The sequence below is a fragment of the Leptodactylus fuscus genome, chromosome 5, assembly GCF_031893055.1.
Source record: "Leptodactylus fuscus isolate aLepFus1 chromosome 5, aLepFus1.hap2, whole genome shotgun sequence".
NCBI classification, from domain to species: Eukaryota; Metazoa; Chordata; class Amphibia; order Anura; family Leptodactylidae; genus Leptodactylus; species Leptodactylus fuscus.
Window position 1 is genome coordinate 147,153,520 of NC_134269.1, and position 23,259 is coordinate 147,176,778.

Below are 23,259 nucleotides of genomic sequence, written 5' to 3' on the forward strand. Positions count from 1 at the left end.
TGGGGTGGGGTGGGGCGGGTGTATTGGGATAAATATAACAGTCCGTGGAGTCTCATCTTCCTCTTATTTGGTGACAGCTGGACACGTATTGGGCAGCGATCTCCACAGTGGCCTCTTCTTCTCCCTGTAGGATGTAGAGTTTCCTCTTCTCGTCTGCAGATATGAAGTCTGGGATGTGGGCAGAGAGTCTTTGGTAGTAGACGGCCCTCACAGCTGAGTATTTGGTGCAGTGTAGCAGGAAGTGGGTCTCGTCTTCTAGGACCCCCTGGTCACAGTGCTGGCACAGTCTCTTCTCCCGTGGCTTGTACGTCTGCCTGTATCGCCCCGTCTCTATCTCTAGGTTGTGGGCGCTCAGTCTGTACCGGCTCAGGGTCTGTCTGTGCTTGGGGTGGCGTATTCTCTCCAGGTAGGTGGCCATGGTGTAGTCCCTTTGTAGGGATTGGTACACGGTGAGTTTCTTGGAGTTATTTATTTCGTTTCTCCATTCTTCAATGTACCGCTCTCTGTTTGCCTCTGTGGTCGCCTTTATTTCGGCCCTGGTTATCATCTGTTGGTGTTTTTGGTTTGGTGGTTGGCTGTTGTTTGGTTGGTGAGTGTCTGGTTTGCTCAGGTGGCTTAGCCATGCTTGGTGGTGGTAGGAGTCAGGCTTGCTCCCCTGGATGTGTGCCTGGAAAGCTAGCGCCCTCTTCTGTATGGTGAGCCATAGGGGGAGTCTGCCTAGCTCTGCCCTGCAGGCCATGTTGGTGGTGTTGCGATGGACATGGAGCAGGTATTTGCAGAACTCCAGGTGGAAGTTCTCTGTTGGGCTGGAATCCCACCTTGACTTGTCTGGGTAGGTGGCTGGGCCCCAAACCTCGCTGCCATAGAGAAGGATCGGGGAGATGACTGCGTCGAATATCTTCAGCCAGACCCTCACCGGTGGTTTGAGGTGGTACAGTTGTCTTCTGATGGCGTAGAAGGTTCTGCAGGCTTTTGCTTTCAGGGTTTCTATTGCTGCTTTGAAGCTTCCTGATTGGCTGAGCTCCAGCCCCAGGTAGGTGTAGCTGTTGGTTTTCTCCAGTGTGGAGCCGTTCAGTGTGAATTGTGGGGTGGTGGAGGCTTTATTGTGGCCCTTCTTCTGAAATACCATGACTTTGGTCTTCTCCTGGTTGATGGGTAGGGCCCATGTGGTGCTGAATTTTTCCAGCACTGACAGGCTTTCTTGGAGGTCTTTCTCGGTGGGGGCCAGGAGTAGGAGGTCATCGGCGTATAGCAGGAACTTCACCTCTCGATTGTTCAGGGTGAGGCCTGGGATTGGTGAGGTCTCCAGGGCTGTAGCCAGTTCATTGATATAGATGTTGAAGAGCGTTGGGCTCAGGCTACAGCCTTGTCTGACCCCTCGGGCCTGTTGGAAGTATGCTGTCCTTTTCCCATTCACCTTCACACTGCACTGGTTTCCGGTGTAGGAGCTCTTGATGACGTCGTACGTTCTTCCTCCTATTCCACTCTCTAGGAGTTTCAGGAGTAGGCCTGGGTGCCATACTGAATCAAACGCCTTCTTAAAGTCTACGAAGCAGGCGAATATCTTGCCTCTTCTGGTGTTGTGGACGTGCGTCTTGATGAGGCTGTGCAGGGTGCAGATATGGTCTGTGGTGCGGTGGTTTGGCATGAACCCTGCTTGGCTCTTGCTGAGGACCCCGTGTTGTGTGAGGAAGGTGAGGATTCTGTTATTGATGATGCTGTTGAACAGTTTCCCCAGCGTGCTGCTGACGCAGATCCCTCTGTAGTTGTTGGGGTCATATTGGTCCCCATTCTTGTAGATGGGGGTTATGAGCCCTTTGTTCCAGTCTTCGGGGAAGTGTCCAGCATTGAGCACGAGGGTGAATAGCTTTGCCAGTGCCACGTGTATTGCTGGAGGGCTGTATTTGATCATCTCTGGTAGGATGCCGTCAGGGCCACTGGCCTTTTTGCCTCTCAGCAGGGCAATTCTTTCCTGTATATCTTTTATGGTGATTGGCGAGTCCAGAGGGTTCTGGAAGTCTTTGATGACTTTCTCCATGTCCCTCAGTTTGGTGATTATCTGTTGCTGTTCTGGAGTTAGTTCTTCTTCTGGGATGTTTTTGTAGAGACCTCTGAAGTAGTTGAGCCAGATATTGCCATTTTGGATGTGGAGAGAGTTTTTCTTGGGCTTTGTGCCCATGTGGTGCCAGGTCTCCCAGAATGAGCTGTCCTGGAGGGAGTCCTCTAGTTGCTCTATTTTGTGGGAGAGGTACCTCTGTTTCTTCTCTCTGAGGGTTCCCTTGTATTGCTTGCATAATTTGTTGTAGGCTTCCCTCGACTCTCTGTTGTTGGGGTCTCTGTGTTTCTGGTTGGAGGCTGCCCTTAGAGAACGGCGTAGAGCCTTGCAGTCACTGTCAAACCATTTGTGAGACTGTTTGTTAGTCGGTCTCTTGGGCTTTGTCTGTTTCAGGCCTGCTAGTTCTGCCGTGGTGTACAGGATGTTACTGAAGTCCTTCACTGCTCGGGTGACCCCTTGTTGGTCTGGCTGGTAGGAACTCATATAGAAGTTTGTGAGCAGTTCCTTGATTTCGGGTCGGTTAGCCGCATTGGTGTATTCGGTGGCCTGGTGACTGGCCCATTTAAAGAATGGTGGCAGGTTGTAGAGACCAATCTGGTGGGGCTGCTGTGTGAGTGGCTTGTCAGTGGATCTCATGTACAGCAGGATCTGGTTGTGGTCTGACAGGTGTGTCTCAGGGGTGACTATGAGAGCATCTATGTCTGACCGGTCTGCGTCTGTGATGACATAGTCCACCACGCTGTTGCTCACATGGGAGTTTAGTGTGAAGCGTCCCTGAGTGTCCCCTCTGGTACGCCCGTTCATTATGTACAGTCCCAGACTCCGGCACAGGTTCAGCAGCTGTCTCCCGCTCTTGTTGACGACTATCTCATAGCTATTTCTTCTTCTCTGTGCAGACTCCAGGTGGTGGACCTCGCCTACCGGGATGTGCAGGTTTCCATCAGAGGACAGGTAGTCTATCTCTGTTCCAGTCCTGGCGTTTAGGTCGCCGCAGATCAGCACTCTGCCTTGGGACTGGAACTGGGCAGATTCCCTTTGTAGGACCTCATAGATGTCTGGGTTGTGGTAGGGGGACTCTGATGGGGGGATGTATACTGCACAGAGATAAATGTCGTGTTGGCCGTTGAGGATGGAGTTGCTTATTTTTATCCACATGTGGTTGTCACCGCGTTTGATGGCTTTCACATGTTCTTTAAGCTCCTCCTTGAACCATATTAGTATGCCTCCTGAGTGGCGGCCTAGTTTGGTAGTCTTGCTTTTCCGGGCAGCGACAGAGAATTCCTTGTAGCCCATGGGTGTTAGGGATTCATCTTCTGCCCAGGTCTATGTCTCTAGGAGGATTTGGATGTCTATGTTTTTTAGTCTGTCTATAAATTCTGGATCGTTTGGTTTGGATCCAAAGGCTGAGGCGTTAAGCCCTTGGATATTCCAGCTACTGATAGTCAGTGGTGTCATCTTTGGTGGGTATACCTTGTAATGAGCTGTCCTGCAGAGGACGGGCTGGGTTCCTGATTGGTGGCCATGTTGTGGATCCCAGTCTGGATCAGTGTGTTGCACAGGGTGCTAAACATGGTTCTTATCTCCTCCATGTCTGTGCTCTGCCTTGTTCTGTATGGCACAGGTAGCTTCCGCCCTGGCTTATAGTAGTCCCCATTTCCAGTTTTTTGGGGGAGATGTTGTGTTTGAGATATTTTCCAGCCAGGCAACCCCCCCCATGGGTCTTTGTCTTGCATGTTGAGGGGGGTATGGTGTTTGGGTGTGTCTCCTGGAAGGTGACTTCTCCACAGGTATATAGGAGGAGGGGGCAGTGTGAGCAGTCAGATGGGTGGTATTAGAGGTATCAGGGCAGACCCTCCTGCTGTGTATGTAGTGCAGTGGTCCAGCACTGTGTATATAGTAGGAGGGGGCAGTGTGAGCAGTCAGATGGGTGGTAGGAGAGGTATCAGGGCAGACTCTCCTGTTGTGTATGTAGTGCAGTGGTCCAGCACTGTGTATATAGGAGGAGGGGGCAGTGTGAGCAGTCAGATGGGTGGTAGGAGAGGTATCAGGGCAGACCCTCCTGCTGTGTATGTAGTGCAGTGGTCCAGCACTGTGTATACAGAAGGAGGGGGCAGTGTGAGCAGTCAGATGGGTGGTATTAGAGGTATCAGGGCAGACCCTCCTGCTGTGTATGTAGTGCAGTGGTCCAGTACTGTGTATATAGGAGGAGGGGGCAGTGTGAGCAGTCAGATGGGTGGTAGGAGAGGTATCAGGGCAGACCCTCCTGCTGTGTATGTAGTGCAGTGGTCCAGTACTGTGTATATAGGAGGAGGGGGCAGTGTGAGCAGTCAGATGGGTGGTAGGAGAGGTATCAGGGCAGACCCTCCTGCTGTGTATGTAGTGCAGTGGTCCAGTACTGTGTATATAGGAGGAGGGGGCAGTGTGAGCAGTCAGATGGGTGGTATTAGAGGTATCAGGGCAGACCCTCCTGCTGTGTATGTAGTGCAGTGGTCCAGCACTGTGTATACAGGAGGAGGGGGCAGTGTGAGCAGTCAGATGGGTGGTAGGAGAGGTATCAGGGCAGACCCTACTGCTGTGTATGTAGTGCAGTGGTCCAGCACTGTGTATATACGAGGAGGGGGCAGTGTGAGCAGTCAGATGGGTGGTATTAGAGGTATCAGGGCAGACCCTCCTGCTGTGTATGTAGTGCAGTGGTCCAGTACTGTGTATATAGGAGGAGGGGGCAGTGTGAGCAGTCAGATGGGTGGTAGGAGAGGTATCAGGGCAGACCCTCCTGCTGTGTATGTAGTGCAGTGGTCCAGCACTGTGTATACAGGAGGAGGAGGCAGTGTGAGCAGTCAGATGGGTGGTATTAGAGGTATCAGGGCAGACCCTCCTGCTGTGTATGTAGTGCAGTGGTCCAGCTCTGTGTATACAGGAGGAGGGGGCAGTGTGAGCAGTCAGATGGGTGGTAGGAGAGGTATCAGGGCAGACCCTCCTGCTGTGTATGTAGTGCAGTGGTCCAGTACTGTGTATATAGGAGGAGGGGGCAGTGTGAGCAGTCAGATGGGTGGTAGGAGAGGTATCAGGGCAGACCCTCCTGCTGTGTATGTAGTGCAGTGGTCCAGTACTTGTATATAGGAGGAGGGGGCAGTGTGAGCAGTCAGATGGGTGGTATTAGAGGTATCAGGGCAGACCCTCCTGCTGTGTATGTAGTGCAGTGGTCCAGCACTGTGTATACAGGAGGAGGGGGCAGTGTGAGCAGTCAGATGGGTGGTAGGAGAGGTATCAGGGCAGACCCTACTGCTGTGTATGTAGTGCAGTGGTCCAGCACTGTGTATATAGGAGGAGGGGGCAGTGTGAGCAGTCAGATGGGTGGTAGGAGAGGTATCAGGGCAGACCCTCCTGCTGTGTATGTAGTGCAGTGGTCCAGCACTGTGTATATACGAGGAGGGGGCAGTGTGAGCAGTCAGATGGGTGGTATTAGAGGTATCAGGGCAGACCCTCCTGCTGTGTATGTAGTGCAGTGGTCCAGTACTGTGTATATAGGAGGAGGGGGCAGTGTGAGCAGTCAGATGGGTGGAGGAGAGGTATCAGGGCAGACCCTCCTGCTGTGTATGTAGTGCAGTGGTCCAGCACTGTGTATATACGAGGAGGGGGCAGTGTGAGCAGTCAGATGGGTGGTATTAGAGGTATCAGGGCAGACCCTCCTGCTGTGTATGTAGTGCAGTGGTCCAGTACTGTGTATATAGGAGGAGGGGGCAGTGTGAGCAGTCAGATGGGTGGTATTAGAGGTATCAGGGCAGACCCTCCTGTTGTGTATGTAGTGCAGTGGTCCAGTACTGTGTATATAGGAGCAGGGGGCAGTGTGAGCAGTCAGATGGGTGGTATTAGAGGTATCAGGGCAGACCCTCCTGCTGTGTATGTAGTGCAGTGGTCCAGCACTGTGTATACAGGAGGAGGGGGCAGTGTGAGCAGTCAGATGGGTGGTAGGAGAGGTATCAGGGCAGACCCTCCTGCTGTGTATGTAGTGCAGTGGTCCAGCACTGTGTATACAGGAGGAGGAGGCAGTGTGAGCAGTCAGATGGGTGGTAGGAGAGGTATCAGGGCAGACCCTCCTGCTGTGTATGTAGTGCAGTGGTCCAGCACTGTGTATACAGGAGGAGGGGGCAGTGTGAGCAGTCAGATGGGTGGTAGGAGAGGTATCAGGGCAGACCCTCCTGCTGTGTATGTAGTGCAGTGGTCCAGTACTGTGTATATAGGAGGAGGGGGCAGTGTGAGCAGTCAGATGGGTGGTATTAGAGGTATCAGGGCAGACCCTCCTGCTGTGTATGTAGTGCAGTGGTCCAGCACTGTGTATACAGGAGGAGGGGGCAGTGTGAGCAGTCAGATGGGTGGTAGGAGAGGTATCAGGGCAGACCCTACTGCTGTGTATGTAGTGCAGTGGTCCAGCACTGTGTATATAGGAGGAGGGGGCAGTGTGAGCAGTCAGATGGGTGGTAGGAGAGGTATCAGGGCAGACCCTCCTGCTGTGTATGTAGTGCAGTGGTCCAGCACTGTGTATATACGAGGAGGGGGCAGTGTGAGCAGTCAGATGGGTGGTATTAGAGGTATCAGGGCAGACCCTCCTGCTGTGTATGTAGTGCAGTGGTCCAGTACTGTGTATATAGGAGGAGGGGGCAGTGTGAGCAGTCAGATGGGTGGTAGGAGAGGTATCAGGGCAGACCCTCCTGCTGTGTATGTAGTGCAGTGGTCCAGCACTGTGTATACAGGAGGAGGAGGCAGTGTGAGCAGTCAGATGGGTGGTATTAGAGGTATCAGGGCAGACCCTCCTGCTGTGTATGTAGTGCAGTGGTCCAGCTCTGTGTATACAGGAGGAGGGGGCAGTGTGAGCAGTCAGATGGGTGGTAGGAGAGGTATCAGGGCAGACCCTCCTGCTGTGTATGTAGTGCAGTGGTCCAGTACTGTGTATATAGGAGGAGGGGGCAGTGTGAGCAGTCAGATGGGTGGTAGGAGAGGTATCAGGGCAGACCCTCCTGCTGTGTATGTAGTGCAGTGGTCCAGTACTTGTATATAGGAGGAGGGGGCAGTGTGAGCAGTCAGATGGGTGGTATTAGAGGTATCAGGGCAGACCCTCCTGCTGTGTATGTAGTGCAGTGGTCCAGCACTGTGTATACAGGAGGAGGGGGCAGTGTGAGCAGTCAGATGGGTGGTAGGAGAGGTATCAGGGCAGACCCTACTGCTGTGTATGTAGTGCAGTGGTCCAGCACTGTGTATATAGGAGGAGGGGGCAGTGTGAGCAGTCAGATGGGTGGTAGGAGAGGTATCAGGGCAGACCCTCCTGCTGTGTATGTAGTGCAGTGGTCCAGCACTGTGTATATACGAGGAGGGGGCAGTGTGAGCAGTCAGATGGGTGGTATTAGAGGTATCAGGGCAGACCCTCCTGCTGTGTATGTAGTGCAGTGGTCCAGTACTGTGTATATAGGAGGAGGGGGCAGTGTGAGCAGTCAGATGGGTGGAGGAGAGGTATCAGGGCAGACCCTCCTGCTGTGTATGTAGTGCAGTGGTCCAGCACTGTGTATATACGAGGAGGGGGCAGTGTGAGCAGTCAGATGGGTGGTATTAGAGGTATCAGGGCAGACCCTCCTGCTGTGTATGTAGTGCAGTGGTCCAGTACTGTGTATATAGGAGGAGGGGGCAGTGTGAGCAGTCAGATGGGTGGTATTAGAGGTATCAGGGCAGACCCTCCTGCTGTGTATGTAGTGCAGTGGTCCAGCTCTGTGTATACAGGAGGAGGAGGCAGAGTGAGCAGTCAGATGGGTGGAGGAGAGGTATCAGGGCAGACCCTCCTGCTGTGTATGTAGTGCAGTGGTCCAGCACTGTGTATACAGGAGGAGGAGGCAGTGTGAGCAGTCAGATGGGTGGTAGGAGAGGTATCAGGGCAGACCCTCCTGCTGTGTATGTAGTGCAGTGGTCCAGCACTGTGTATACAGGAGGAGGGGGCAGTGTGAGCAATCAGATGGGTGGTAGGAGAGGTATCAGGGCAGACCCTCCTGCTGTGTATGTAGTGCAGTGGTCCAGCACTGTGTATACAGGAGGAGGGGGCAGTGTGAGCAGTCAGATGGGTGGTAGGAGAGGTATCAGGGCAGACCCTCCTGCTGTGTATGTAGTGCAGTGGTCCAGCTCTGTGTATACAGGAGGAGGGGGCAGTGTGAGCAGTCAGATGGGTGGTAGGAGAGGTATCAGGGCAGACCCTCCTGCTGTGTATGTAGTGCAGTGGTCCAGCACTGTGTATATACGAGGAGGGGGCAGTGTGAGCAGTCAGATGGGTGGTATTAGAGGTATCAGGGCAGACCCTCCTGCTGTGTATGTAGTGCAGTGGTCCAGCTCTGTGTATACAGGAGGAGGGGGCAGTGTGAGCAGTCAGATGGGTGGTATTAGAGGTATCAGGGCAGACCCTCCTGCTGTGTATGTAGTGCAGTGGTCCAGCACTGTGTATACAGGAGGAGGAGGCAGTGTGAGCAGTCAGATGGGTGGTATTAGAGGTATCAGGGCAGACCCTCCTGCTGTGTATGTAGTGCAGTGGTCCAGCTCTGTGTATACAGGAGGAGGGGGCAGTGTGAGCAGTCAGATGGGTGGTATTAGAGGTATCAGGGCAGACCCTCCTGCTGTGTATGTAGTGCAGTGGTCCAGCACTGTGTATACAGGAGGAGGGGGCAGTGTGAGCAGTCAGATGGGTGGTAGGAGAGGTATCAGGGCAGACCCTCCTGCTGTGTATGTAGTGCAGTGGTCCAGCACTGTGTATACAGGAGGAGGGGGCAGTGTGAGCAGTCAGGTGGGTGGTAGGAGAGGTATCAGGGCAGACCCTCCTGCTGTGTATGTAGTGCAGTGGTCCAGCACTGTGTATACAGGAGGAGGGGGCAGTGTGAGCAGTCAGATGGGTGGTAGGAGAGGTATCAGGGCAGACCCTCCTGCTGTGTATGTAGTGCAGTGGTCCAGCACTGTGTATACAGGAGGAGGGGGCAGTGTGAGCAGTCAGATGGGTGGTAGCAGAGGTATCAGGGCAGACCCTCCTGCTGTGTATGTAGTGCAGTGGTCCAGCACTGTGTATACAGGAGGAGGAGGCAGTGTGAGCAGTCAGATGGGTGGTATTAGAGGTATCAGGGCAGACCCTCCTGCTGTGTATGTAGTGCAGTGGTCCAGCTCTGTGTATACAGGAGGAGGGGGCAGTGTGAGCAGTCAGATGGGTGGTATTAGAGGTATCAGGGCAGACCCTCCTGCTGTGTATGTAGTGCAGTGGTCCAGCTCTGTGTATACAGGAGGAGGAGGCAGTGTGAGCAGTCAGATGGGTGGTATTAGAGGTATCAGGGCAGACCCTCCTGCTGTGTATGTAGTGCAGTGGTCCAGCTCTGTGTATACAGGAGGAGGGGGCAGTGTGAGCAGTCAGATGGGTGGTAGGAGAGGTATCAGGGCAGACCCTCCTGCTGTGTATGTAGTGCAGTGGTCCAGCTCTGTGTATACAGGAGGAGGAGGCAGTGTGAGCAGTCAGATGTGTGGTATTAGAGGTATCAGGGCAGACCCTCCTGCTGTGTATGTAGTGCAGTGGTCCAGCTCTGTGTATACAGGAGGAGGAGGCAGTGTGAGCAGTCAGATGGGTGGTATTAGAGGTATCAGGGCAGACCCTCCTGCTGTGTATGTAGTGCAGTGGTCCAGCTCTGTGTATACAGGAGGAGGGGGCAGTGTGAGCAGTCAGATGGGTGGTATTAGAGGTATCAGGGCAGACCCTCCTGCTGTGTATGTAGTGCAGTGGTCCAGCTCTGTGTATACAGGAGGAGGGGGCAGTGTGAGCAGTCAGATGGGTGGTAGGAGAGGTATCAGGGCAGACCCTCCTGCTGTGTATGTAGTGCAGTGGTCCAGCACTGTGTATACAGGAGGAGGGGGCAGTGTGAGCAGTCAGGTGGGTGGTAGGAGAGGTATCAGGGCAGACCCTCCTGCTGTGTATGTAGTGCAGTGGTCCAGCACTGTGTATACAGGAGGAGGGGGCAGTGTGAGCAGTCAGATGGGTGGTAGGAGAGGTATCAGGGCAGACCCTCCTGCTGTGTATGTAGTGCAGTGGTCCAGCACTGTGTATACAGGAGGAGGGGGCAGTGTGAGCAGTCAGATGGGTGGTATTAGAGGTATCAGGGCAGACCCTGCTGCTGTGTATGTAGTGCAGTGGTCCAGCTCTGTGTATACAGGAGGAGGGGGCAGTGTGAGCAGTCAGATGGGTGGTAGGAGAGGTATCAGGGCAGACCCTCCTGCTGTGTATGTAGTGCAGTGGTCCAGCACTGTGTATACAGGAGGAGGGGGCAGTGTGAGCAGTCAGATGGGTGGTAGGAGAGGTATCGGGGCAGACCCTCCTGCTGTGTATGTAGTGCAGTGGTCCAGCTCTGTGTATACAGGAGGAGGGGGCAGTGTGAGCAGTCAGATGGGTGGTAGGAGAGGTATCAGGGCAGACCCTCCTGCTGTGTATGTAGTGCAGTGGTCCAGTACTGTGTATACAGGAGGAGGGGGCAGTGTGAGCAGTCAGATGGGTGGTAGGAGAGGTATCAGGGCAGACCCTCCTGCTGTGTATGTAGTGCAGTGGTCCAGCACTGTGTATACAGGAGGAGGGGGCAGTGTGAGCAGTCAGATGGGTGTTAGGAGAGGTATCAGGGCAGACCCTCCTGCTGTGTATGTAGTGCAGTGGTCCAGCTCTGTGTATACAGGAGGAGGGGGCAGTGTGAGCAGTCAGATGGGTGTTAGGAGAGGTATCAGGGCAGACCCTCCTGCTGTGTATGTAGTGCAGTGGTCCAGCTCTGTGTATACAGGAGGAGGGGGCAGTGTGAGCAGTCAGATGGGTGGTATTAGAGGTATCAGGGCAGACCCTCCTGCTGTGTATGTAGTGCAGTGGTCCAGCTCTGTGTATACAGGAGGAGGAGGCAGTGTGAGCAGTCAGATGGGTGGTATTAGAGGTATCAGGGCAGACCCTCCTGCTGTGTATGTAGTGCAGTGGTCCAGCTCTGTGTATACAGGAGGAGGGGGCAGTGTGAGCAGTCAGATGGGTGGTAGGAGAGGTATCAGGGCAGACCCTCCTGCTGTGTATGTAGTGCAGTGGTCCAGCACTGTGTATACAGGAGGAGGGGGCAGTGTGAGCAGTCAGATGGGTGGTAGGAGAGGTATCAGGGCAGACCCTTCTGCTGTGTATGTAGTGCAGTGGTCCAGCACTGTGTATACAGGAGGAGGGGGCAGTGTGAGCAGTCAGATGGGTGGTAGGAGAGGTATCAGGGCAGACCCTCCTGCTGTGTATGTAGTGCAGTGGTCCAGCTCTGTGTATACAGGAGGAGGAGGCAGTGTGAGCAGTCAGATGGGTGGTATTAGAGGTATCAGGGCAGACCCTCCTGCTGTGTATGTAGTGCAGTGGTCCAGCTCTGTGTATACAGGAGGAGGGGGCAGTGTGAGCAGTCAGATGGGTGGTATTAGAGGTATCAGGGCAGACCCTCCTGCTGTGTATGTAGTGCAGTGGTCCAGCTCTGTGTATACAGGAGGAGGGGGCAGTGTGAGCAGTCAGATGGGTGGTATTAGAGGTATCAGGGCAGACCCTCCTGCTGTGTATGTAGTGCAGTGGTCCAGCTCTGTGTATACAGGAGGAGGGGGCAGTGTGAGCAGTCAGATGGGTGGTAGGAGAGGTATCAGGGCAGACCCTCCTGCTGTGTATGTAGTGCAGTGGTCCAGCACTGTGTATACAGGAGGAGGGGGCAGTGTGAGCAGTCAGGTGGGTGGTAGGAGAGGTATCAGGGCAGACCCTCCTGTTGTGTATGTAGTGCAGTGGTCCAGCACTGTGTATACAGGAGGAGGGGGCAGTGTGAGCAGTCAGATGGGTGGTAGGAGAGGTATCAGGGCAGACCCTCCTGCTGTGTATGTAGTGCAGTGGTCCAGCTCTGTGTATACAGGAGGAGGGGGCAGTGTGAGCAGTCAGATGGGTGGTATTAGAGGTATCAGGGCAGACCCTCTTGCTGTGTATGTAGTGCAGTGGTCCAGCTCTGTGTATACAGGAGGAGGGGGCAGTGTGAGCATTCAGATAGGTGGTATTAGAGGTATCAGGGCAGACCCTCCTGCTGTGTATGTAGTGCAGTGGTCCAGCTCTGTGTATACAGGAGGAGGGGGCAGTGTGAGCAGTCAGATGGGTGGTAGGAGAGGTATCAGGGCAGACCCTCCTGCTGTGTATGTAGTGCAGTGGTCCAGTACTGTGTATATAGTAGGAGGGGGCAGTGTGAGCAGTCAGATGGGTGGTATTAGAGGTATCAGGGCAGACCCTCCTGCTGTGTATGTAGTGCAGTGGTCCAGCTCTGTGTATACAGGAGGAGGGGGCAGTGTGAGCAGTCAGATGGGTGGTAGGAGAGGTATCAGGGCAGACCCTCCTGCTGTGTATGTAGTGCAGTGGTCCAGCACTGTGTGTACAGGAGGAGGGGGCAGTGTGAGCAGTCAGATGGGTGGTAGGAGAGGTATCAGGGCAGACCCTCCTGCTGTGTATGTAGTGCAGTGGTCCAGCTCTGTGTATACAGGAGGAGGGGGCAGTGTGAGCAGTCAGATGGGTGGTATTAGAGGTATCAGGGCAGACCCTCCTGCTGTGTATGTAGTGCAGTGGTCCAGCTCTGTGTATACAGGAGGAGGGGGCAGTGTGAGCAGTCAGATGGGTGGTATTAGAGGTATCAGGGCAGACCCTCCTGCTGTGTATGTAGTGCAGTGGTCCAGCTCTGTGTATACAGGAGGAGGGGGCAGTGTGAGCAGTCAGATGGGTGGTAGGAGAGGTATCAGGGCAGACCCTCCTGCTGTGTATGTAGTGCAGTGGTCCAGCTCTGTGTATACAGGAGGAGGGGGCAGTGTGAGCAGTCAGATGGGTGGTAGGAGAGGTATCAGGGCAGACCCTCCTGCTGTGTATGTAGTGCAGTGGTCCAGCACTGTGTATACAGGAGGAGGAGGCAGTGTGAGCAGTCAGATGGGTGGTAGGAGAGGTATCAGGGCAGACCCTCCTGCTGTGTATGTAGTGCAGTGGTCCAGCACTGTGTATACAGGAGGAGGGGGCAGTGTGAGCAGTCAGGTGGGTGGTAGGAGAGGTATCAGGGCAGACCCTCCTGCTGTGTATGTAGTGCAGTGGTCCAGCTCTGTGTATACAGGAGGAGGGGGCAGTGTGAGCAGTCAGATGGGTGGTAGGAGAGGTATCAGGGCAGACCCTCCTGCTGTGTATGTAGTGCAGTGTTCCAGCACTGTGTATACAGGAGGAGGGGGCAGTGTGAGCAGTCAGATGGGTGGTAGGAGAGGTATCAGGGCAGACCCTCCTGCTGTGTATGTAGTGCAGTGGTCCAGCACTGTGTATATACGAGGAGGGGGCAGTGTGAGCAGTCAGATGGGTGGTATTAGAGGTATCAGGGCAGACCCTCCTGCTGTGTATGTAGTGCAGTGGTCCAGCTCTGTGTATACAGGAGGAGGGGGCAGTGTGAGCAGTCAGATGGGTGGTATTAGAGGTATCAGGGCAGACCCTCCTGCTGTGTATGTAGTGCAGTGGTCCAGCACTGTGTATACAGGAGGAGGAGGCAGTGTGAGCAGTCAGATGGGTGGTATTAGAGGTATCAGGGCAGACCCTCCTGCTGTGTATGTAGTGCAGTGGTCCAGCTCTGTGTATACAGGAGGAGGGGGCAGTGTGAGCAGTCAGATGGGTGGTATTAGAGGTATCAGGGCAGACCCTCCTGCTGTGTATGTAGTGCAGTGGTCCAGCACTGTGTATACAGGAGGAGGGGGCAGTGTGAGCAGTCAGATGGGTGGTAGGAGAGGTATCAGGGCAGACCCTCCTGCTGTGTATGTAGTGCAGTGGTCCAGCACTGTGTATACAGGAGGAGGGGGCAGTGTGAGCAGTCAGGTGGGTGGTAGGAGAGGTATCAGGGCAGACCCTCCTGCTGTGTATGTAGTGCAGTGGTCCAGCACTGTGTATACAGGAGGAGGGGGCAGTGTGAGCAGTCAGATGGGTGGTAGGAGAGGTATCAGGGCAGACCCTCCTGCTGTGTATGTAGTGCAGTGGTCCAGCACTGTGTATACAGGAGGAGGGGGCAGTGTGAGCAGTCAGATGGGTGGTAGCAGAGGTATGAGGGCAGACCCTCCTGCTGTGTATGTAGTGCAGTGGTCCAGCACTGTGTATACAGGAGGAGGAGGCAGTGTGAGCAGTCAGATGGGTGGTATTAGAGGTATCAGGGCAGACCCTCCTGCTGTGTATGTAGTGCAGTGGTCCAGCTCTGTGTATACAGGAGGAGGGGGCAGTGTGAGCAGTCAGATGGGTGGTATTAGAGGTATCAGGGCAGACCCTCCTGCTGTGTATGTAGTGCAGTGGTCCAGCTCTGTGTATACAGGAGGAGGGGGCAGTGTGAGCAGTCAGATGGGTGGTAGGAGAGGTATCAGGGCAGACCCTCCTGCTGTGTATGTAGTGCAGTGGTCCAGCTCTGTGTATACAGGAGGAGGAGGCAGTGTGAGCAGTCAGATGTGTGGTATTAGAGGTATCAGGGCAGACCCTCCTGCTGTGTATGTAGTGCAGTGGTCCAGCTCTGTGTATACAGGAGGAGGAGGCAGTGTGAGCAGTCAGATGGGTGGTATTAGAGGTATCAGGGCAGACCCTCCTGCTGTGTATGTAGTGCAGTGGTCCAGCTCTGTGTATACAGGAGGAGGGGGCAGTGTGAGCAGTCAGATGGGTGGTGGGAGAGGTATCAGGGCAGACCCTCCTGCTGTGTATGTAGTGCAGTGGTCCAGCTCTGTGTATACAGGAGGAGGAGGCAGTGTGAGCAGTCAGATGGGTGGTAGGAGAGGTATCAGGGCAGACCCTCCTGCTGTGTATGTAGTGCAGTGGTCCAGCACTGTGTATACAGGAGGAGGGGGCAGTGTGAGCAGTCAGATGGGTGGTAGGAGAGGTATCAGGGCAGACCCTCCTGCTGTGTATGTAGTGCAGTGGTCCAGCTCTGTGTATACAGGAGGAGGGGGCAGTGTGAGCAGTCAGATGGGTGGTATTAGAGGTATCAGGGCAGACCCTCCTGCTGTGTATGTAGTGCAGTGGTCCAGCTCTGTGTATACAGGAGGAGGGGGCAGTGTGAGCAGTCAGATGGGTGGTAGGAGAGGTATCAGGGCAGACCCTCCTGCTGTGTATGTAGTGCAGTGGTCCAGCACTGTGTATACAGGAGGAGGGGGCAGTGTGAGCAGTCAGGTGGGTGGTAGGAGAGGTATCAGGGCAGACCCTCCTGCTGTGTATGTAGTGCAGTGGTCCAGCACTGTGTATACAGGAGGAGGGGGCAGTGTGAGCAGTCAGATGGGTGGTAGGAGAGGTATCAGGGCAGACCCTCCTGCTGTGTATGTAGTGCAGTGGTCCAGCACTGTGTATACAGGAGGAGGGGGCAGTGTGAGCAGTCAGATGGGTGGTATTAGAGGTATCAGGGCAGACCCTGCTGCTGTGTATGTAGTGCAGTGGTCCAGCTCTGTGTATACAGGAGGAGGGGGCAGTGTGAGCAGTCAGATGGGTGGTAGGAGAGGTATCAGGGCAGACCCTGCTGCTGTGTATGTAGTGCAGTGGTCCAGCACTGTGTATACAGGAGGAGGGGGCAGTGTGAGCAGTCAGATGGGTGGTAGGAGAGGTATCGGGGCAGACCCTCCTGCTGTGTATGTAGTGCAGTGGTCCAGCTCTGTGTATACAGGAGGAGGGGGCAGTGTGAGCAGTCAGATGGGTGGTAGGAGAGGTATCAGGGCAGACCCTCCTGCTGTGTATGTAGTGCAGTGGTCCAGTACTGTGTATACAGGAGGAGGGGGCAGTGTGAGCAGTCAGATGGGTGGTAGGAGAGGTATCAGGGCAGACCCTCCTGCTGTGTATGTAGTGCAGTGGTCCAGCACTGTGTATACAGGAGGAGGGGGCAGTGTGAGCAGTCAGATGGGTGTTAGGAGAGGTATCAGGGCAGACCCTCCTGCTGTGTATGTAGTGCAGTGGTCCAGCTCTGTGTATACAGGAGGAGGGGGCAGTGTGAGCAGTCAGATGGGTGGTATTAGAGGTATCAGGGCAGACCCTCCTGCTGTGTATGTAGTGCAGTGGTCCAGCTCTGTGTATACAGGAGGAGGAGTCAGTGTGAGCAGTCAGATGGGTGGTATTAGAGGTATCAGGGCAGACCCTCCTGCTGTGTATGTAGTGCAGTGGTCCAGCTCTGTGTATACAGGAGGAGGGGGCAGTGTGAGCAGTCAGATGGGTGGTAGGAGAGGTATCAGGGCAGACCCTCCTGCTGTGTATGTAGTGCAGTGGTCCAGCACTGTGTATACAGGAGGAGGGGGCAGTGTGAGCAGTCAGATGGGTGGTAGGAGAGGTATCAGGGCAGACCCTCCTGCTGTGTATGTAGTGCAGTGGTCCAGCACTGTGTATACAGGAGGAGGGGGCAGTGTGAGCAGTCAGATGGGTGGTAGGAGAGGTATCAGGGCAGACCCTCCTGCTGTGTATGTAGTGCAGTGGTCCAGCTCTGTGTATACAGGAGGAGGAGGCAGTGTGAGCAGTCAGATGGGTGGTATTAGAGGTATCAGGGCAGACCCTCCTGCTGTGTATGTAGTGCAGTGGTCCAGCTCTGTGTATACAGGAGGAGGGGGCAGTGTGAGCAGTCAGATGGGTGGTATTAGAGGTATCAGGGCAGACTCTCCTGCTGTGTATGTAGTGCAGTGGTCCAGCTCTGTGTATACAGGAGGAGGGGGCAGTGTGAGCAGTCAGATGGGTGGTATTAGAGGTATCAGGGCAGACCCTCCTGCTGTGTATGTAGTGCAGTGGTCCAGCTCTGTGTATATAGGAGGAGGGGGCAGTGTGAGCAGTCAGATGGGTGGTAGGAGAGGTATCAGGGCAGACCCTCCTGCTGTGTATGTAGTGCAGTGGTCCAGCTCTGTGTATACAGGAGGAGGAGGCAGTGTGAGCAGTCAGATGGGTGGTATTAGAGGTATCAGGGCAGACCCTCCTGCTGTGTATGTAGTGCAGTGGTCCAGCTCTGTGTATACAGGAGGAGGGGGCAGTGTGAGCAGTCAGATGGGTGGTATTAGAGGTATCAGGGCAGACCCTCCTGCTGTGTATGTAGTGCAGTGGTCCAGCTCTGTGTATACAGGAGGAGGGGGCAGTGTGAGCAGTCAGATGGGTGGTAGGAGAGGTATCAGGGCAGACCCTCCTGCTGTGTATGTAGTGCAGTGGTCCAGCACTGTGTATACAGGAGGAGGGGGCAGTGTGAGCAGTCAGGTGGGTGGTAGGAGAGGTATCAGGGCAGACCCTCCTGCTGTGTATGTAGTGCAGTGGTCCAGCACTGTGTATACAGGAGGAGGGGGCAGTGTGAGCAGTCAGATGGGTGGTAGGAGAGGTATCAGGGCAGACCCTCCTGCTGTGTATGTAGTGCAGTGGTCCAGCTCTGTGTATACAGGAGGAGGGGGCAGTGTGAGCAGTCAGATGGGTGGTATTAGAGGTATCAGGGCAGACCCTCCTGCTGTGTATGTAGTGCAGTGGTCCAGCTCTGTGTATACAGGAGGAGGAGGCAGTGTGAGCAGTCAGATGGGTGGTATTAGAGGTATCAGGGCAGACCCTCCTGCTGTGTATGTAGTGCAGTGGTCCAGCTCTGTGTATACAGGAGGAGGGGGCAGTGTGAGCATTCAGATAGGTGGTATTAGAGGTATCAGGGCAGACCCTCCTGCTGTGTATGTAGTGCAGTGGTCCAGCTCTGTGTATACAGGAGGAGGGGGCAGTGTGAGCAGTCAGATGGGTGGTAGGAGAGGTATCAGGGCAGACCCTCCTGCTGTGTATGTAGTGCAGTGGTCCAGTACTGTGTATATAGTAGGAGGGGGCAGTGTGAGCAGTCAGATGGGTGGTATTAGAGGTATCAGGGCAGACCCTCCTGCTGTGTATGTAGTGCAGTGGTCCAGCTCTGTGTATACAGGAGGAGGGGGCAGTGTGAGCAGTCAGATGGGTGGTAGGAGAGGTATCAGGGCAGACCCTCCTGCTGTGTATGTAGTGCAGTGGTCCAGCACTGTGTATACAGGAGGAGGGGGCAGTGTGAGCAGTCAGATGGGTGGTAGGAGAGGTATCAGGGCAGACCCTCCTGCTGTGTATGTAGTGCAGTGGTCCAGCTCTGTGTATACAGGAGGAGGGGGCAGTGTGAGCAGTCAGATGGGTGGTATTAGAGGTATCAGGGCAGACCCTCCTGCTGTGTATGTAGTGCAGTGGTCCAGCTCTGTGTATACAGGAGGAGGGGGCAGTGTGAGCAGTCAGATGGGTGGTATTAGAGGTATCAGGGCAGACCCTCCTGCTGTGTATGTAGTGCAGTGGTCCAGCTCTGTGTATACAGGAGGAGGGGGCAGTGTGAGCAGTCAGATGGGTGGTAGGAGAGGTATCAGGGCAGACCCTCCTGCTGTGTATGTAGTGCAGTGGTCCAGCTCTGTGTATACAGGAGGAGGGGGCAGTGTGAGCAGTCAGATGGGTGGTAGGAGAGGTATCAGGGCAGACCCTCCTGCTGTGTATGTAGTGCAGTGGTCCAGCACTGTGTATACAGGAGGAGGAGGCAGTGTGAGCAGTCAGATGGGTGGTAGGAGAGGTATCAGGGCAGACCCTCCTGCTGTGTATGTAGTGCAGTGGTCCAGCACTGTGTATACAGGAGGAGGGGGCAGTGTGAGCAGTCAGGTGGGTGGTAGGAGAGGTATCAGGGCAGACCCTCCTGCTGTGTATGTAGTGCAGTGGTCCAGCACTGTGTATACAGGAGGAGGAGGCAGTGTGAGCAGTCAGATGGGTGGTAGGAGAGGTATCAGGGCAGACCCTGCTGCTGTGTATGTAGTGCAGTGGTCCAGCACTGTGTATACAGGAGGAGGGGGCAGTGTGAGCAGTCAGATGGGTGTTAGGAGAGGTATCAGGGCAGACCCTCCTGCTGTGTATGTAGTGCAGTGGTCCAGTACTGTGTATATAGGAGGAGGGGGCAGTGTGAGCAGTCAGATGGGTGGTAGGAGAGGTATCAGGGCAGACCCTCCTGCTGTGTATGTAGTGCAGTGGTCCAGCTCTGTGTATACAGGAGGAGGGGGCAGTGTGAGCAGTCAGATGGGTGGAGGAGAGGTATCAGGGCAGACCCTCCTGCTGTGTATGTAGTGCAGTGGTCCAGCTCTGTGTATACAGGAGGAGGGGGCAGTGTGAGCAGTCAGATGGGTGGTATTAGAGGTATCGGGGCAGACCCTCCTGCTGTGTATGTAGTGCAGTGGTCCAGCTCTGTGTATACAGGAGGAGGGGGCAGTGTGAGCAGTCAGATGGGTGGTAGGAGAGGTATCAGGGCAGACCCTCCTGCTGTGTATGTAGTGCAGTGGTCCAGCTCTGTGTATACAGGAGGAGGGGGCAGTGTGAGCAGTCAGATGGGTGGTATTAGAGGTATCGGGGCAGACCCTCCTGCTGTGTATGTAGTGCAGTGGTCCAGCTCTGTGTATATAGGAGGAGGGGGCAGTGTGAGCAGTCAGATAGGTGGTAGGAGAGGTATCGGGGCAGACCCTCCTGCTGTGTATGTAGTGCAGTGGTCCAGCTCTGTGTATACAGGAGGAGGGGGCAGTGTGAGCAGTCAGATGGGTGGTAGGAGAGGTATCAGGGCAGACCCTCCTGCTGTGTATGTAGTGCAGTGGTCCAGCACTGTGTATACAGGAAGAGGAGGCAGTGTGAGCAGTCAGATGGGTGGTATTAGAGGTATCGGGGCAGACCCTCCTGCTGTGTATGTAGTGCAGTGGTCCAGCTCTGTGTATATAGGAGGAGGGGGCAGTGTGAGCAGTCAGATGGGTGGTAGGAGAGGTATCGGGGCAGACCCTCCTGCTGTGTATGTAGTGCAGTGGTCCAGCACTGTGTATACAGGAGGAGGGGGCAGTGTGAGCAGTCAGATGGGTGGTAGGAGAGGTATCAGGGCAGACCCTCCTGCTGTGTATGTAGTGCAGTGGTCCAGCTCTGTGTATATAGGAGGAGGAGGCAGTGTGAGCAGTCAGATGGGTGGTAGGAGAGGTATCGGGGCAGACCCTCCTGCTGTGTATGTAGTGCAGTGGTCCAGCACTGTGTATACAGGAGGAGGGGGCAGTGTGAGCAGTCAGATGGGTGGTAGGAGAGGTATCAGGGCAGACCCTCCTGCTGTGTATGTAGTGCAGTGGTCCAGCTCTGTGTATATAGGAGGAGGGGGCAGTGTGAGCAGTCAGATGGGTGGTATTAGAGGTATCAGGGCAGACCCTCCTGCTGTGTATGTAGTGCAGTGGTCCAGTACTGTGTATACAGGAGGAGGAGGCAGTGTGAGCAGTCAGATGGGTGGTAGGAGAGGTATCAGGGCAGACCCTCCTGCTGTGTATGTAGTGCAGTGGTCCAGCTCTGTGTATATAGGAGGAGGGGGCAGTGTGAGCAGTCAGATGGGTGGTATTAGAGGTATCGGGGCAGACCCTCCTGCTGTGTATGTAGTGCAGTGGTCCAGCTCTGTGTATATAGGAGGAGGGGGCAGTGTGAGCAGTCAGATGGGTGGTATTAGAGGTATCAGGGCAGACCCTCCTGCTGTGTATGTAGTGCAGTGGTCCAGCACTGTGTATACAGGAGGAGGGGGCAGTGTGAGCAGTCAGATGGGTGGTAGGAGAGGTATCGGGGCAGACCCTCCTGCTGTGTATGTAGTGCAGTGGTCCAGTACTGTGTATACAGGAGGAGGAGGCAGTGTGAGCAGTCAGATGGGTGGTAGGAGAGGTATCAGGGCAGACCCTCCTGCTGTGTATGTAGTGCAGTGGTCCAGCTCTGTGTATATAGGAGGAGGGGGCAGTGTGAGCAGTCAGATGGGTGGTAGGAGAGGTATCGGGGCAGACCCTCCTGCTGTGTATGTAGTGCAGTGGTCCAGTACTGTGTATACAGGAGGAGGAGGCAGTGTGAGCAGTCAGATGGGTGGTAGGAGAGGTATCAGGGCAGACCCTCCTGTTGTGTATGTAGTGCAGTGGTCCAGTACTGTGTATATAGGAGGAGGGGGCAGTGTGAGCAGTCAGATGGGTGGTATTAGAGGTATCAGGGCAGACCCTCCTGCTGTGTATGTAGTGCAGTGGTCCAGCTCTGTGTATACAGGAGGAGGGGGCAGTGTGAGCAGTCAGATGGGTGGTATTAGAGGTATCAGGGCAGACCCTCCTGCTGTGTATGTAGTGCAGTGGTCCAGCTCTGTGTATACAGGAGGAGGGGGCAGTGTGAGCAGTCAGATGTGTGGTATTAGAGGTATCAGGGCAGACCCTCCTGCTGTGTATGTAGTGCAGTGGTCCAGCTCTGTGTATACAGGAGGAGGGGGCAGTGTGAGCAGTCAGATGGGTGGTATTAGAGGTATCAGGGCAGACCCTCCTGCTGTGTATGTAGTGCAGTGGTCCAGCTCTGTGTATACAGGAGGAGGAGGCGTGCAGGAGGATGATATAATAGTGGGGAGGTGGAGCGCCCCCTCCTCATCCGTACACGCTCTCCGCCGCCTCTGCACTGCAGATTTCCTCGACAAAACAAAGCTGGATACCGAGCCCTCCATCCCAGCGCGGTGACGCCGATCCCGGAGCCAGTGTGCACGGTGCCAGGTGGCTGCCCGCAGCTCTGCCGCATGCATGTGCGTCATTGATGTGAACGAAAACCTGTGAGCTCAGCTTGCTTTGCCTGAGGATTTTTCCAGCTCCTATAGATGAGACAAGAAAAGCTGTCCTGTAGCCTGAGGCGAGGGGGCAAAGGCTTGAAGAGGCAGAATGCTGGAGGAGGAGGAGTGGGCAACATCCTCAGCAGTGTGCTCAAGAAGAGGAACTGCATCTCCAGGACGGCTCCCCGCCTGCTCTGCACCCTGGAGCCAGGTGACTTCCTAGTAATCGGCTCAGCCAGGCCGGAAGAGGAGCTGCATGATGGAGAGGCTTGCTAACGCAGAGCCCCAGCAGATGGATACAGGTCTCCTCCGCTGATGTCATACATTGTGATAATTGCAGATGGAGGAGTAGTAGTGTTTGCTGTGGTGTAGATTACATAGCAGGTATATGGGGTATATATCCAGGCCTGCTGCTGCTGAGTGTTCAGCACTGGACAGCGCCCCTCTAGGTTATACTCTAGGCTAGCTGTCATCCCGGGACCAGCCCCAGAAACTAGAAAGTCCAACTAGATCGTGTATGGATTGTGCAACTAACACATTTCTCTTGTCCTTTAGGTGTGGACACAAAGTTGAAATTTACACTTGAGCCTTCCTTAGGTCAGCATGGCTTTCAACAGGTAATCCAGACATGTTTTTACATCCATCTGTCTATTCATTTCTTGTACTGTCATTATATGATTTAGACCTTTCTGCTTTATATGTGCTCTGTGGACTTATTTATTTTTAATTCTTTGTTACCATATTAAGAGCCATTGCAAATTATTCTCTTAATGATGTGATTTTTGCTTTAAAATCTTAAGATTGTTTTCCATTGCAATTATTGCTTATTGTTAGAGTAATTTAAAGGGGTCTCCAGTCCTAATAATTGATTACCTATCCTGGGGATAGGTCAGTAAATGAATTTCCAAAAGAAGTGCATCCCACCTCCTGAGTAGTTTAACAATTTACAAAACTCCCATACAAATGAATGGAGAGACCCACACATATATAGACACCTCTTAATTCACAGTGGCTATGAAACTTGAGACCACATCAATCATGTTCTTGAGGTAGATGTCTGCCACAGAGGTAGGACTTGCATTTGTCAGACATTTTGGATATGTCATAAATATCTGAGGTGGATTTCAATTATTTCGTTATATACCCTACTATTACGGTAAATGTTAGGTATTTAAATATGGTGACTGCTCAGGAGCTAAGTTGCCACCATATCCTTTGGGTCTTCGCTGTATTATATAGAAGAGATCTGGTGGCATTGCCCACGTTGACTGCGGGGCATTAACCCCCTGATGCCTTGGTCAGACACTGATACTGCATTTTACCTGGTGCTGCCATTTTGGGGAGAATCATTGTCCCCAAATTGAAATCTGAAGACAGTTATGCATTACCATGACAGCCCAGTGCCTAAAGAAGGCTCCCAGGCTTGTCTGGTGTAGACTTCTATTACAGACTGCACTTTTTGGATAAAGTTTGGAACATTTTTGGATAAAATGCAAACAAAACAATAAACATTCCCCAAAATGGTATAGATAAAAA

The 23,259-nt window shown here is 54.0% G+C and overlaps 1 protein-coding gene across 5 annotated transcripts in view; it reads left to right on the forward strand.

Annotated features, from left to right (window-relative positions):
- The window catches only part of TBC1D30 (TBC1 domain family member 30), an 80,151-nt gene that overhangs the window by 23,303 nt on the left and 33,589 nt on the right, over positions 1-23,259 (forward strand). For 2 of the 5 annotated variants that reach the window (XM_075274445.1, XM_075274446.1), the window contains exons 1-2: positions 21,503-21,934; positions 22,279-22,340. In XM_075274445.1, coding sequence (XP_075130546.1) covers positions 21,772-21,934; positions 22,279-22,340 — 225 coding nt within the window. In that variant the 5' untranslated portion in view covers positions 21,503-21,771. Of the gene's footprint in view, positions 1-21,502; positions 21,935-21,983; positions 22,108-22,278; positions 22,341-23,259 lie in introns of those variants that run through there. The other 3 variants (XM_075274443.1, XM_075274444.1, XM_075274447.1) reach the window with 2 other exon arrangements.